Source organism: Lonchura striata, chromosome 6 (assembly GCF_046129695.1).
Source record: "Lonchura striata isolate bLonStr1 chromosome 6, bLonStr1.mat, whole genome shotgun sequence".
NCBI lineage: Eukaryota > Metazoa > Chordata > Aves > Passeriformes > Estrildidae > Lonchura > Lonchura striata.
Window position 1 is genome coordinate 47,463,472 of NC_134608.1, and position 14,263 is coordinate 47,477,734.

Here is a 14,263-nt window from a genome sequence, read left to right on the forward strand (position 1 = left end):
AAAAAAGGAACAGATATGAGTTTTTAAAATCTAGTTTTTGAGACCTTGATGTATACAGAAGACCTTTTTGAGGTTTCCTCTGCAAGACAGTTTGTCGGAAGCTAACTCTTGAAATTGAAGCTGATATTCTTGCACAGCTGGTTGGCTTCAGAATTTAAAATTTTAAGCAAAAATGTCTAAAACTACAAAATGCGTAACAAAATAATCACTTCATTCCCCCCGAATTCAACTGGCAGAGCTGTTGAACTCCTGCAGGCATGGTAATGACTTTGTATGACCCATGAAATTTGACTGAAAACCCTTCTTCATTAGCAGTTGGTTGCCTTTGTTGCAGTTTTGCTCCTGGTATCCATAAGATCTCCTAGTTTGCCTTTATGAATAACACCATGACAGCCAACAAGCAGTTTCTTTTCCTTGTAAACATGGGTTTCCACTGGTAAATATATTACATTCTAGTGCACTGGTTGGTTATTTGCTGGCTTTTGATTGATTGTATCTGCCTCCACTTTTTGAAGTGCTCAGTAAACAAATTAAATGTGCTTTTGGGATGTCCATTGATTTTAGAGGGTGCAGAGCACCTGCATCTTCTCTGGATTTCAATGGGGTTTTGCTGGATACTTAAATTTCTACAAAATGCAAGAGGTTTTATATTTAGAAGCTTCTGAAGGAGATGTTTCCAGGCATATGATTTCAGCAGAATTGAATGATGTTTAGAAAGGCTGGGGGAGTGGAGTGGGCTCACAGACTTTTTATCACCACTGAATTTCACCTCTGATCTCTGTGCAGCCCCTGGGAATGAAAAGTGCCTTTGGAATTGTGTGTGGTTTTCTTTCGTTCCACTGAGCTTTCCCACTGAAATTTTCTGTCTTGCATCTGTGTCTTTGTAAAGCTTAATGCAATGGCAAAACAAGAGGCCGCCTCCTTTCTGAGGAGCAGGCTCAAGCAAACAGGAACACAGCCCTGGTTTTGTGTGTTCAAAATGGGTGCAAACTTGCCACCTTATTTATCACCAAGATTTCTAACCTTCAGATGCCATGGCCCATAAATGACTTCCCCATAATAATATTTATCAAAGTATTTCTGGTCTAATTATTCATGCTGAGCTTGTTCTCTAAAAATTTCTCTTGAAAGAATCTTTTTAAATATTTTTCTTTTGAAAACAAATTCATGACCACATCAAACAGAGATTCATGTTGCCGTTAGTTTAATTACCAGCAGCCCTCAGGGAAAACTCGCTCAAAACTCACTGTTGTTGTAATTGCTTCTCTTCCTTTCTCTCCCCCACTCTTTTTACCTTCCCAGTTTTGATTGCTGCAGAAGTCATCATATGGTTATTCACTTTTTAAGCTCATTTTAGGTACTAAGAGGCTTATGCCTTTTTTTTGCCCAATATAGCAACTATCAAAATATAAATAATTAGTAGATTATGGATGCTGAAAAAGGAGCTGGCAAAAAAAGCCTTCTTTTTTTGAGCTAACAGTTGAAGTTGTCTTTGTTTTTAACCTTTTAAGCAAAAAGGGAGATAGTGATGTCCTCCCCAGTGCCATGCCATGCCATAAGATCAGATCCATAACCTGCGGGTCTATGCCAGCCATGAAAGCCACTGCACCTAGTCTGGATTTGTTCCCTTTGAAAAGCAGCATGGATGCCTCTTTTGGGTGAAGTGCAAAACATAACATAAGCAGTGCTGACCTAACACGACATGATACATGGCAGATCTGCTTTAAAAAGAGCAGCAGTCTCAAATCTGTTTTGAATTAGAAAAAGTGTTTGAGGGAAAGGAAGGAAAAAGGGAACCATTTCATAGCAGGCATCTGAAAAATAACAGTTTGGAGGAAGGAGGGAAAATTGTCAGGCAAAACCTTACAGTTAAAGCTGAAAAATGTATTTCTAACACAGGGGATTATGAGTGTATATCTTATTCTTTGTTTTTTTAAAAGTAAAATCTTGGCAACTTAAGTGCATACTATGATGGTCCAGAATGAGAACAGCTACTCAAAGGTGAAATTATCAGCAGTACTCTGGCAAGAGGTTATTAGTCATAGTCCCAGTATCATACAAGAGCCAGAGCCAAAGATTCAAGAAGCAAAACATTCCCCTCTGGAGAGAGGTCAAGATTAGTCACTTTTGTTTTCTTTATTGGGGGGAGGGGGACAGTGGGGGTTGGTTTGATTTGGGGTTTAATTTGCTGGGGAGAAGAGTTTTGGACATATTTTTATGCCAGTTGGGTCTTGTACTCTACACTTTTTAACCCTAAAGTGCTGTAAATATGCCACTGTTCCACACGGGGAACGGGAATCTGCAGCTAGGGGAAAGCTGTTGTCTGACAGCCAAACTCCTGACAACGAAAATATGGAGTGATATTCAGAGGCTGTACTGCTGTGGTTAAGCCAGCAGAAAGGGTCCTCCAGAGGCAAGAGCCACAGGGAGTTTTCTTCACATCTGTGGAGCTGAAGCATCTGAAATACAAGTGCCTGTTAGCCAGACAGAGAGCCTTCCTTTCCTCTGCAGACAGGTACAGGGGTGCTCAACCAGAGGGACCCCACGGAGAAACGTTTTGCTGAACAAGAATGTGATTGAGAATGAGAAAGCAACCTGTTTTCCAACCTCCTGTCTCCATAATAGAGACCAGAAAGGTGCTGTGAGGTTTTCCTTGAGACTGGAAGATGCGCCCAGGACAGGGAGAGTATTTTTAAGGTTTTGTTAGTGACACTCATCCAAGCTGATGTTAAGAATGTTTATTGTATCTGAAGGTGGGCCGCTGGCTATGCTGCCTCAGTTTCCCCCATGTTGTACTGGCAATAACAAGACTAACCTTGTGTGGGTGCACACAGGTTTGCACAGTGTTGTAGATGCACTAAACATAGAATCATAGAATATCCTGAGTAGGAAGGGACCCACAAGGATCATCAAAGTCCAAGTCCTGGCCCTGAAGATGATCATCATTTATTCTAGAACTCTATTCAAACTATTACACAGAGATAAAAGGCTTTTTTTTTTTTTTTCTGGTTTCTTTGATCAATATTTTCATTATATTTCTTGTTATCTCAAGCCTGTTTCCCATCCTCCATAAGGCTGGATTTCAATTTAAGCATAATTTGGGAAGCTGTTTATGATTATGGAGCTGGATGGATATCCAGTGATTTTTGTAGATACATTAACTTCTAATACTTCTGGTATCATTGATTCACTTGTAAAGAAAGAATCCCTCCCTTCTTGCCAACTCATGTCTTATCTTCAAACAGAGAGGGAGGAAAGTTGTGTCTGGTCAGAGAGATACTGTTTCCTGAAGGTGGGGCTATAGTTAATGAAGATAAGCTAATTCTTGAAAATATCAGAGTATTCAGTTAATAGGATAGAAGGATTTGATCATCTTTAGTCGTTCCTGATGAAAGTTATATTTAGAGACAAGACCCTCATCTTCACTTTCCTGGCTTCATGCAAGGAGGTAAAAATACTGCAAACTCCCTTGTATATCTACTGATATACTGTTAATTTAGAGGAAAGGGTTAAAAAAAAGATTGGACATTTGTAATATTTTAGAGGAAAAAAAAAAGCTGTATCCTGAGGCAGTGCTGGGCCAAAGACTGTAGATTTTGGATGCTGTTCTAACTTGAAAATTTCCATGTGTTTTAAGTCTCATCTGATTTATCTAAAACAAGAGTCAACCACAAATTTTAATTGCTTGGCTATTGCCTTCTGGATGCCAGATAGATCTGTGAGTGTTGCACACATCTGGGCATGGACTGAGTGCTGAGAGGCCAGCAGGACTGACCTGGGGGCCTAGGGAGTGGTGAGCCAGCAGATGGACCTTGAGGCCCAAGACTAAAGAACTAAAAGAACTAAAGAAAGGCTCTCAGGAAAAGCTGATTTCCAGCAGTTTGGGTGCTTTAAAGAAGCCAGATATTTTTGCAAGTTGTTAATAATGGCAACAAAAACACTGAACCAAGACCCCAGTTCTCTGCTGTCTCTTCTTCAGTGGCAGCTGATTCCAGTCTTGCTTCTGACCAACCCCTGCAGCCACATCCATCATGGTCATCATTCCTGTCTTGACTTACTAGCATTTTAGGTCATCCCTTCCCAACATTTTTACCCTCAAGCCTTTCTGAATCCTCTCCACTTCTAAAAGAATTATGGAATCACCACAGAATGGTCTTGAGATCATCCAGTTCCGACCCCCTGCCATGGGAACACCTTCCACTAGGCCAGGCTGCTCAGAGCCCCATCCAACCTGGCCTCAAACACTTCCAGGGATGGAGCACCCATAACTTCTCTGTGCAGCTTGTTCCAGTACCTCACCGACCTCACAGCAAAGAATTTCTTCCTTACACCTAGCCTAAATTTCCCCTCTTCCAGTTTGAACCCAGAAAAAAAAATTCTTAACAGAAGTGCTGTTCAGAAATCTTTCTACCTTTTGAGGTCTTATATCCTCTAGCAGTCCCTGACCAAATGTATTCTTCTGTAATTTAATTCTCCCAACTGGCAGCATCCCTCTGACCTCTTTGTTAGAAGGAGTGGTTTGTACTCATCTTACCTTGCTTCTGTCAGTAAATCAGCAAGTTATAGACAAATAATCTTATGAAGGTGGTCTGTAGAAAACCAAACCAACTTGTAACCTTTGGTCTCTACTTATTCCTCACAATTTTTAAGACCTTAAATAAATTGCTCTCTTACATAAGCACATCTGTGGCTGCTGCTTGTTTCTTTGTAGGGAAAAGTGGCCGCATCATAGAAGAGAGTTTTGATAACCTACTGCTAATATTCTGTATTTGGTCTGCTGTATTTTAGTTTATATTATATTATTTATTCCATCACATATTACTGAAGTGGCTTTTTCATATCAGTTTTTAAGTTTTTGACCCATCAGAGTATGTCTCTTACTACCACTGGTTTCAAATATAATTTAGGGGAGACACCTAATCTGAAAAATGACATTGTAGTTGTAACCTACACTCTTCTAATCATTAAAGAAATGGAGCTGAGTGAATAGTTAACCAGAGGTGTCTTATTTCCATAAACTTTGAGGAAGCTTTTAGAAAAACATAATTTTCTTTGAGAAAAAGAATATTTGGAAAAGAAAAATAATTCTCTACAGTTTAGTTACTTGCTAATCAAAATTGCTTTCCCAATCTTAATGGAAAGAACATAAATCAACCATGTAATTTCTCCCATTTCCTATAGCTTGAGCATTTGCTACCCTAGATCTTGTGCTGCACAACCAGAACAGAATTCTTCAAACAAACAAAAATTACTTTAAAGTGCCACAAGCATTACAGTCAGTAACCAAATGGCTACATGCTGGTGTTGCCAGTTTCTTCTAATTCCCAAAACAGGTTTTTAAAAAATGTGTGACAAAACTGAGTTTCTTTACAGTGCATTAGGAATTTGCTGTAGAAGTCAAGCCCTTTGTAATAGTTCACTGATATCAAGATAACTTCTGGAGAATCAGAGCAACTGGTTTATAAATCTTGGTTGTTGCTGAGCTCTAATCCTGGCTCAGTGGCTCAGAATTTTCTCCCCAGGGTCATCACCCTCTGTTGAATGCACAAGCAGCATGCCCTGATCAATGGTGAATTCTCAGCAGCTGTTCAAGGGCTCTTACTAGAAAAAATAAGTGGTTTTTACGCTTTTGAGAAGTGTAAGATAAATATTTTACTGTAAAAATACACAGCAAGATGAGAGCAGCAGCAGTCTCAGTTTATTAAAAAAAAAAGAAAAAAATTTTGTATCTCAAAGCAGAGATTGTCCCTGATAGCTTTATGCAAGAGAGCTGATTTTAGACCTCTGGGTGTAGCAAGTGCCTTTCTTTCCAAATATGCTTTTTGTCTGAAAAATGTCCATTTTATTTGTCAGTTAAGACAGTGGTTGCAGTGTTCATATAATGTTTTCATTAGCTAGAAAGACATTTGTTCATGTAACCCTCAAAACCTGTCAATTTTGTTCCTCAGAAGCTCAGCCCTCCTGTTTTCCAAGCAATGATCAATCTTACAATAGAGTGTTTTTTCACTGGCTCCACTTCTTCTATCCTTCCCCTGGACACCACACACATGTTTTCTTCTTTGGCCAGCTCTCAAGAGAAAGTACAGACAGTCTGGAGAGCAAATCTTCCTTCTTGCAGAGTTAATTCTCCTTTAAACACCTCAGTGGCAGGAATATAAACTCCAGCAAAACTGCTGCCTCATCTTGGGCAACAAAATAAACACGTCAAAGCCAGAAGTTCTGATAGGGGGTTTTGCAAGAATTTGGGATCTTGGGCATTGCAAATGGAAGGGATTTCTACATGCACATTCCATGATTTTTGAAGAATCGTGCACCTGAAGAAGGAAATGTTACTTAATAATACTGAAATCATTGGTCTTTCCTGCCACTATTATAGAGAAATCTTTCAAATAAATTCTCTGGGGAGATTCCCATACCAGAGATCCTCTAGAATTCCTCTTCTAACATCATTCCTGTTCCTGTCCTCAGAGCATTAACTTTTATGCTCCAGGAAAAAGCTTTAACTTTTAGAAATGGTGAGATACCAAGATTTGAGAGGATTCAGCAAGCAGAGGAGAGGAGCCAGGGGAGTTTCTCTCTGAAGCTTCCTCAAGTATTCTGAAGAACTTAAATAGGAAGAATCCCACGAAAGACAAACGTGATTTATAACATTTTCTTCCAGAACAGTCTCACTGTTGTTAAGTATCACTGGATACTGATACATTCCTTCATAACATTGCCATTAACAGGTATCATAAGTTCTGGAGTATTTCTTGCTTTTCATCTTCTCTCCAGCCGAGTCTTTGGTGTGCCTGGTGATTATTTTGTTAGCAGAAAGGACCTTTTTGTGTGTTTTTATGAAAGATAAAGCCAGTTTATTACTGAGTGTGGCACTGAACAGCAAACACATTAGAGATCTGATACAACATGGAGAGATGCTCAAAGAAAGCATCATTTTTTATTCCTCTGGAAGTTTGCTACACTGCAGAGCAATAGTGTCCTCCTTAGTTACAGGCCACCAGAAGTGATGAATACATGAAGATCTCCCCAGTCCTCTTTGGTTATTTTGAAATAGTGCTTTAAAGAATTAGTTTGAACCAAAAGCTGCACCCACAGGAATGAATGTCACTCAAGTCAGGGCAGCAGAATTTGGAGTTCAATGTTGTAAAAGCATCTGAAATCTTCCTTTATCACATTTTTGTTCAGCCAAGTGTTTCTTGTATCCTGGTTTCCCTCTTCTCCTTTAGCAGCTTCATGCTTGGCTTTCTTTACTGAGAACAAGGACAGCCCCCCTGAACCTACTGAGTGAGCAATGAGCTGATAAAAATTCTCTTCATTATGGACAGAAAATCTGTTTAATCAGTCAACCATGTTAAGAACATAGGTAGTTATAAAACAGCATTCTGTTCAAAGTGACTATAATTTTTACCCTTAATATTTACTTTTAAAATCCCTGAGGATGAGAATGATTGGCAGATGACACAGCTTTAATCAACAGCATTAATCAGCCTTGATCTCTGCAGATTATGGAGAAATACTTGGAATAATCTATTAATAATTTGTGGTCTTTGTGGCTGAAATTATGCCAAACTCAAAATTTTGTCCTTCAGCTTCCCATGGCTGAAAATACTGTTCCACTCAGCTCTGTAATTGTGTCTGTCATTGCCTTTTCCTGGTAAATTCCTGTAATTAGTTTTGGGAGTAGGTCTCCAAAGTGCTACCCTTTAGTTCTCCATTACAGGGGAGCATAAAAGAGACCCTTCTGTCCCTGCAGCCAGCCAGGCTTCAGTGTTATGTTTTTGTTTGTTTCATTTTTAAAATCAAGGAAATAAATTCATTGTTACATATTATGTTCCAAATCATACCATGAACTTTTTATGAAAGCTTAAAATTACGAAGTGTTTCAAGTTAATATAGCGTGAAGATTTGCAGAATTTTAATAGATAAAAATAATAGACAATTTTAATTGAAAATTATTTTGTTCTTTCAGCAAGAACAGACTCTGTCTTGTTCAGTAGCACCTCCGGGAATTCCTTTGATCCCTTTACAAATATTATTACCTTTATAAATGCATGTCACTAAGGCTATGAGAATTGGGATTATTCAGCCTGGAAAAGAAAAGGCTTTGGAGTGACCTACTTGTGGCCTTCTAGTACCTGAAGGGAGCCTACAGGAAAGATGGAGAGAGACTATTATAACTACTTGTTATAGCTTTTCCTCATGATGTGCCATTTAAGATTTGTGTGCTAACCTTTCAGCCTTTGTGAGGAACTATTTGGTTGTGGGTTGCTTTTTTTTCTCAGTGCACTGCATGGATGGGATTTTATTCATTTCTAAAAGATAGATTAAAAACTTGTTTAAATCTTCTCTCCATCTGTGCTCAATCTATGATCGTTAGATTTTTACTTTTTTTTTCGACTTAACTCAGAGGACAGAAAAATGTTGTATTCATACAATATTTCAGTAAGACTTAGGAATAACTGTGGTGTGTAATTTCTGAAGTTTCAAACACTGCTTCCTCTTCCCAACAACTGTGAAATACAAAGGAAATTATTTTGCATATAAAGAATCTGATCATCCAAACATCATGCTTCTAATGAAACATAAATCAGCTACAAAGGGCTTACTTAGTTTTTCCTAAAGGAAACAAATCAGTCTGAGTTATTTTTCTATGTAATTAACAATGTTTGCTGTTTTAAGTAGAGAGATCAAAGTTGTTCAAAGCGGTTAAGATTAGAGCAACATCAGCAGTTTTTCTGTTTGCTTTACTTTTATTCGCTCTGGCATCAGAGCTAATTTCTAATCAAGTAAATGTGTTTGAAAGTATGATTCAGGGGGGATGATACATTTCTCCATGCTAACTGCCTAAAGCTGGCTTAATAAAAAGGATATTGCACACAATGACATTTTTCTAGTGGGTATAATTATCTCTGCAGCAAGCAAGTGAATGATGTATTTCAGGATGTGTGTTTGGATGATGACAGGCAGATTGGGCACGTTAATAAGCCAGGCTGTTCACCAGCAAGCCTCTTTTTCTGGTACATCAGAGGCCTATGATGACAGTAGAAGTTGCCTTCTGGTGGCTTTTACTTCTCCTTTTAAAGTATCTCATACTTTAAGCAGATATTCCTTTGGCAGAAGTAAAAATGGGGGCCCGCTGCTGCCTCATTTGCCAATGTCCTCTTTTCTCATAGAGCCCCGAGAAGCAGAAGATCCACGTTCAGGAATCCAGACTGCTCCTTCTCTCGTAATGTCCAAAGAGCATATTACTATTTGGGATTGATGATTCAGTTCCAGGTTGGTACAGAGCCCACTGAAGCCACTGGGAGTCTGTGCTTGCCAAAATCTACCACTGAGTCCGGTGTGTCTTGGAGCAAGCCCTTCACAGGCACAGAACCCCCTGGGAAACAACAACTAAACACAGCCAGCTCTCTGGACCTCCCTCCACAAAATCTTTGTGGCTTTAGAGCCCTACTCCAAAAAGCAGGAACGTGGATGACAAAGGTCTTTACTTTTAATCTCATATGGCTCAGCTCAATAGCAATTAGCTCCTGCCTCTGCTTCTGTGGGCCTCCTGCACTCCACAGCTGCAGCAGCCAGACCTTGTTGCCTAGAAAAAAATTAGACAATTATCTCTGGGAATTTATTTCCCAGCAAGAATATTCACTTCTCACTTCTCCCCAGTACTTCATCACCAAGATGCACAGCTGTTGAAGGACTATCCAGATCTCAGTCCAACCTACTGTCATGTTCAATAGTTCATCACTGCAAGAGTTTCATGAATGCACGTTTTCCAGATATATCTCCAGTCTCTGTTCCCTCCAGTAATCCCTGCCTGGAATCACAAATTAAGACACACATGCATATAAAAACCCCCCAGTTCATTTAGAATAGTTAGCAAAAAAACATTTCTTGTAGAAGGAGAAGTTGTCTTTTGGATTCTGAAGATAGCTGTTTGTGTGGAGATTTTCACTACAGTCCTTCCAGCACAGTTGTCTCAGAAAACAAACACCTGGGCAGTGAGGGATGCAGGAATAAGGTATTTTTGTAGGTTTCACTACCACTGATTTGTACTGTGACACTTGGAGCATCACAGGTTTGCCATATGTAATGGGCACTATTTGGGCAAAAGGTGTCTTTTTTTAAGGGAGGGAATAAATAGTGATGAAATGAGAACCTGATGATCTGCTCAGTTTTCCATCTGTGTTTCCTTCTAGAAATCTTGAACTTATCTGTTCTTCAGCTTCCTCATTTCATAGAATCTCATCTTTCAACAGCCATTTCCATCCAGAATTACTAGTGTTTCATGTACCATCTAGGGTGCTTTACCTAATGTTTTCAAAACCAGCTGCAAAGTATAAATCTCCGGCACCTCATATTTTTAAATCACTGTATCTGCTTCCCTACCAGTTGTACAAAGTGTTTGAAAAAACCCAGCATTTTCTCTATGGTAGAAAAACATTTTAGTCTCTGCTGAAATCCTCCAGGTTTGTTGATGTTCTGCTCAGCCTTACTGTCTTTTACTATCCTGTGTGATACTTGGATGACAGCCAGGCACATATAAATTGCTCCCACTCATGCTCTCTCTGGCAGTTTTATGTGCCTTCCACTACTTTCTAGCAGATATTTTAGGCAACAATTTATTCCTATCACAGTTTTTTTTTTTTTTCTGTTTGCTTTCTTTTCCCTTTCTAAAAAGTATTACATCTTTTTGCCTAGAATTTACTCAGTGTTCTAGGATCCCTGTGGATCAGTGGGTCAGAGACTGCAATGACAAAATTGAGACTTTCTTATTATGCTTGAAGAAGCTATTAAGAGGCCATAAGGCAGAGTCTTACTGCCTCATTTCAATGCTTTTACCACACAAAGGGTCAGAGAGTGGGCAGGACTTTGAAGCTAGAAGTGCCTCCATCTTGCCCTTGGGATATTTTGCTTAGTGCAGAGAGGAGGATCCCAATGCCAGATAAAAGGGGTGACACTCCTAAAAACACCTAATTATCAATTTTCCTCCGCGTACCACAAATATATGCCAGAAAACATCCATTGCCTAACCTCTCTTAGGTATCAGCTTTTTCATTGTATTTTCTCTTAAATATTAGAAGAAAAACCAGAAAAAAGGATTAGGGGGGGGAAGAAGAGAAATTAAATAATTTAAAGAGCCCCTATCTAAAGAAGAAAATGAGCATTATGGATTACAGGCTGTACCCCTGGAGTCCCCCAGTCAAGAAATTAATTTTCAGACGTCTTGAAATTCTTAGTTTCTGTCTTGCTGGAGATCATGTCATTCAGATGGCAGTCCTAGGGAATGCTGTGTCAGTGGGCTTTGGGAGCATAAAACTGACTCATGTGCCACTCCCAGCTGCTATTCACTCACGGCAGCAAAAATACCAATGGGTATTTTGTGGCCTGAGATGATAATTGAAACCAAGTGTAGCAAAGAGCATCACTCAGTCCCAGCTTAAGAGTTGATTAGATCACTGCAAGTCAAGCAGTTGTTTACTAGAGCATATTGATACTATTAGGGCATAGAAGAATGCTACAAGTGTATCATTAAAAAAAAAAAACAAAAACCTATGGACACGATAATAACAAAAAAACAAACAAACAAAAAAACAGCCAAAGAAACTCAGTTCTTGGACTTAGTTGTCTATTCCAGCAGATCTCTTTAAAATCACATTTGTCATGTGTTCACCCAGATATAAAATGAGTGTCAAAGCACACACCAGAGGTGAGTATTAGCAAGCTTGTCCCCATCCAACCCTGACCTATTGCATTAAATTTCTAATGATCTGTTTGAGGACCTGTGAATCTATGGTATCTTCACAGAGGTTGCTGTGATCCTAATTCATGTTACACGTATGTCACCCGGTTTGTTGCAATTTTCTTGCCTGCTGCTCCTAAACAACTCTCCCCTTTGCCTTTGTAGGTCACACAAATGGACCAGAAGCTGAACCTCATCACAGACATGCTGCATCATCTGGTTTCCCGTCAGCAGGGGGATCAGGGCAACAGCAGATCGTCTCAGAGAGGCAACAACAACGTCAGTTCAGAGCTGTTCCTCCCTAACAACACCCTGCCCACCTATGAGCAGCTGACAGTACCAGGAGGAAACGAAGATGACATCTCCTGATGTGGTGCAAGTCTGGGTTGGGTTGTTCCTACTTTTCTCCTCTGAACGGGACTGAGTGTTGAGAACCTGGGAGAAATTAAGTTCATCAGCCAACCAAGAAATCGTGCAACTGCTATATCTACACCACTAGTCTCAAATATGCTCAAGTTACCCACAGTAGCCAAAGGATTGCCAGGCTGTCTTCCACCAGGCAAAACTTCTGGAAGCTCCACATTGATTTTGTTCCTGAACAAATGATCACAACTTGTTTTTTCTCAAAAAGACCAAAATGATGTAAAGGCAGGCAAAATGGCAAGGATTTAGAGCTCCTGTAATAATAATAATAACAGTAATAATAATATTCTAATAATACTTGAACTTAGATGGAAAAAAATGCATTGTTTATGAATCTGCAGATAGCAATTTATTTCTATTACTAAGGTTTTTAAAACAAACTAGGATAACTTATGTTGTTTTTATTGTATAAACATACACTAACATTCTAGACAATAACAAACCACATACTGAATGATTTTCTTTTTCTGTTTTATTTTAGTGTTACTACATAAACAGTTATCAGATAATGACCAGATTTTTAAAATCTGTTTTTCTTCAGGGAGGAACTAATCCTTAATCTGGAACAATACTATTTATAGTGGAAAGTGTTACAGATTTTCTAAGATATCAGTTTTTCATGGGGAGACAATAAAGTATTATATAGCAAAAAAAAAATCATTCTGCTTTCTAGACAATTGTTGCCAAAGAATTTATATATAAATAGAAAACACAGTGGTCTGAATGTACTTGTCCGGTGCATTTTAAAAGGAAGGCTTTCTACTTCTTAAATCTACTGGTTTTTAGCTTACAGACACCAAGAATAATACAAGAGGCTGAAGTGGCTGGACTTCACTGGTATAGTATTTGAGTTGGCCACTCACAGATCATCCATAATGCTTGCAGGAATCAAGGCTTCAGTTCAGGAAAGCATCTCTAATCCACAGAGCACATATGACAGTTTTAATATTTCCATGAATAATGTCTTGAGAAACTCAACCCCCTACAAGAGTTGGTTGGTATTGGCAAGTGTCAGCTCTTTATTTAGAGAATTGAGGGCTCAGCCACGAGCCATGGAGCTGAACCACGCTGCCCCAGGTGATGACTGCAATGAAACCAACAGTGTTGGCTCAGTGTGAGTTCTCACACACACACAGGGTGAGCAGGAGTTGGGCTTTGATTACTAAGGCTGAAATTACAAAGCCCTTGCAGAGACTCAGCACCTGAATCACGTCAGTCTTTAAAGCTGGCAGCCTCAGGAAAAGCTCTTTAGTTCAATGTGGTGGTAGTGGTAGCTCAAACTGCTGGGGAAACAAGATGTACACAGATTTATCAGCTCTTGCACTTCGAGCATCCTACACATCCAGTGCACCCTGTTCCCCTCACTGCAGAGCCTGTACCCCATAGTGGTCTCCCTCTCCTGGGGGATGCCCTAAAGCCTCATACCTTGGCACAGCAGTTTATATTACCAGTCTTTTGACCAATATTACCAGTCTGAAATAATGATGCATGATGAATGAGATCACAGAGAATCTCCTCGTAGGGAACTCTCACATTCTAGGCTTTCTTTCCAACATTTCATCTCTTTGATTTGGACTGCAGAGAAAGTCCTGTATTAAATATCCTGTATTTTACTTTCCAGATTCTGTTACAGTTATTCAGCCTCTCTGTTGTACAGTAGATAAATATTAAGGGTGTCGAAATTTACAGGCATAAAGAAGAATTGTATCAGGGCATTATATTTTTGTGGAAATCAAAATTATTCTCATGATTTTGAACATTTTTTAAATGAGATTCGCTATGTAATTTTAGCTTATCAATCAGCCTGTTAATTTCCTAATAAAATACAGGACAAGAGTGCCATGTCTTTTGGTTATTCTGAAATCCTGATATACACAAGAAAGCAGATGGCTTTTCTTCTCCTTTCTCTCTTAGCCCACTGTACAGTGTAAATATGCCTTATTTGCAAGGCATGACTGTAAGGCTTCTGCTGATTCTTCACTAGAGAAATAAAAGAAAATGTGGACTTTATCAGTGAGGATGGCTGGAGAGAAAGGTGTGTCACATAGCCCTGGCTGAAAGCAGACAGGTCTGTGCATTTCTAGGGGCATTGTTTTAAAC

General features: G+C 39.2%; 1 protein-coding gene across 1 annotated transcript in view; it reads left to right on the forward strand.

Moving 5' to 3' along the window:
- The window catches only part of KCNQ1 (potassium voltage-gated channel subfamily Q member 1), a 332,273-nt gene extending 318,274 nt beyond the window's left edge, over positions 1 to 13,999 (forward strand). The window contains exon 16 of the mRNA XM_077784257.1: positions 11,906 to 13,999. Within this exon, the coding sequence (XP_077640383.1) occupies positions 11,906 to 12,109 (204 nt within the window). The 3' untranslated portion in view covers positions 12,110 to 13,999. The remainder of the gene's footprint in view (positions 1 to 11,905) is intronic.
- The last annotated feature ends 264 nt before the right edge of the window (positions 14,000 to 14,263 follow it).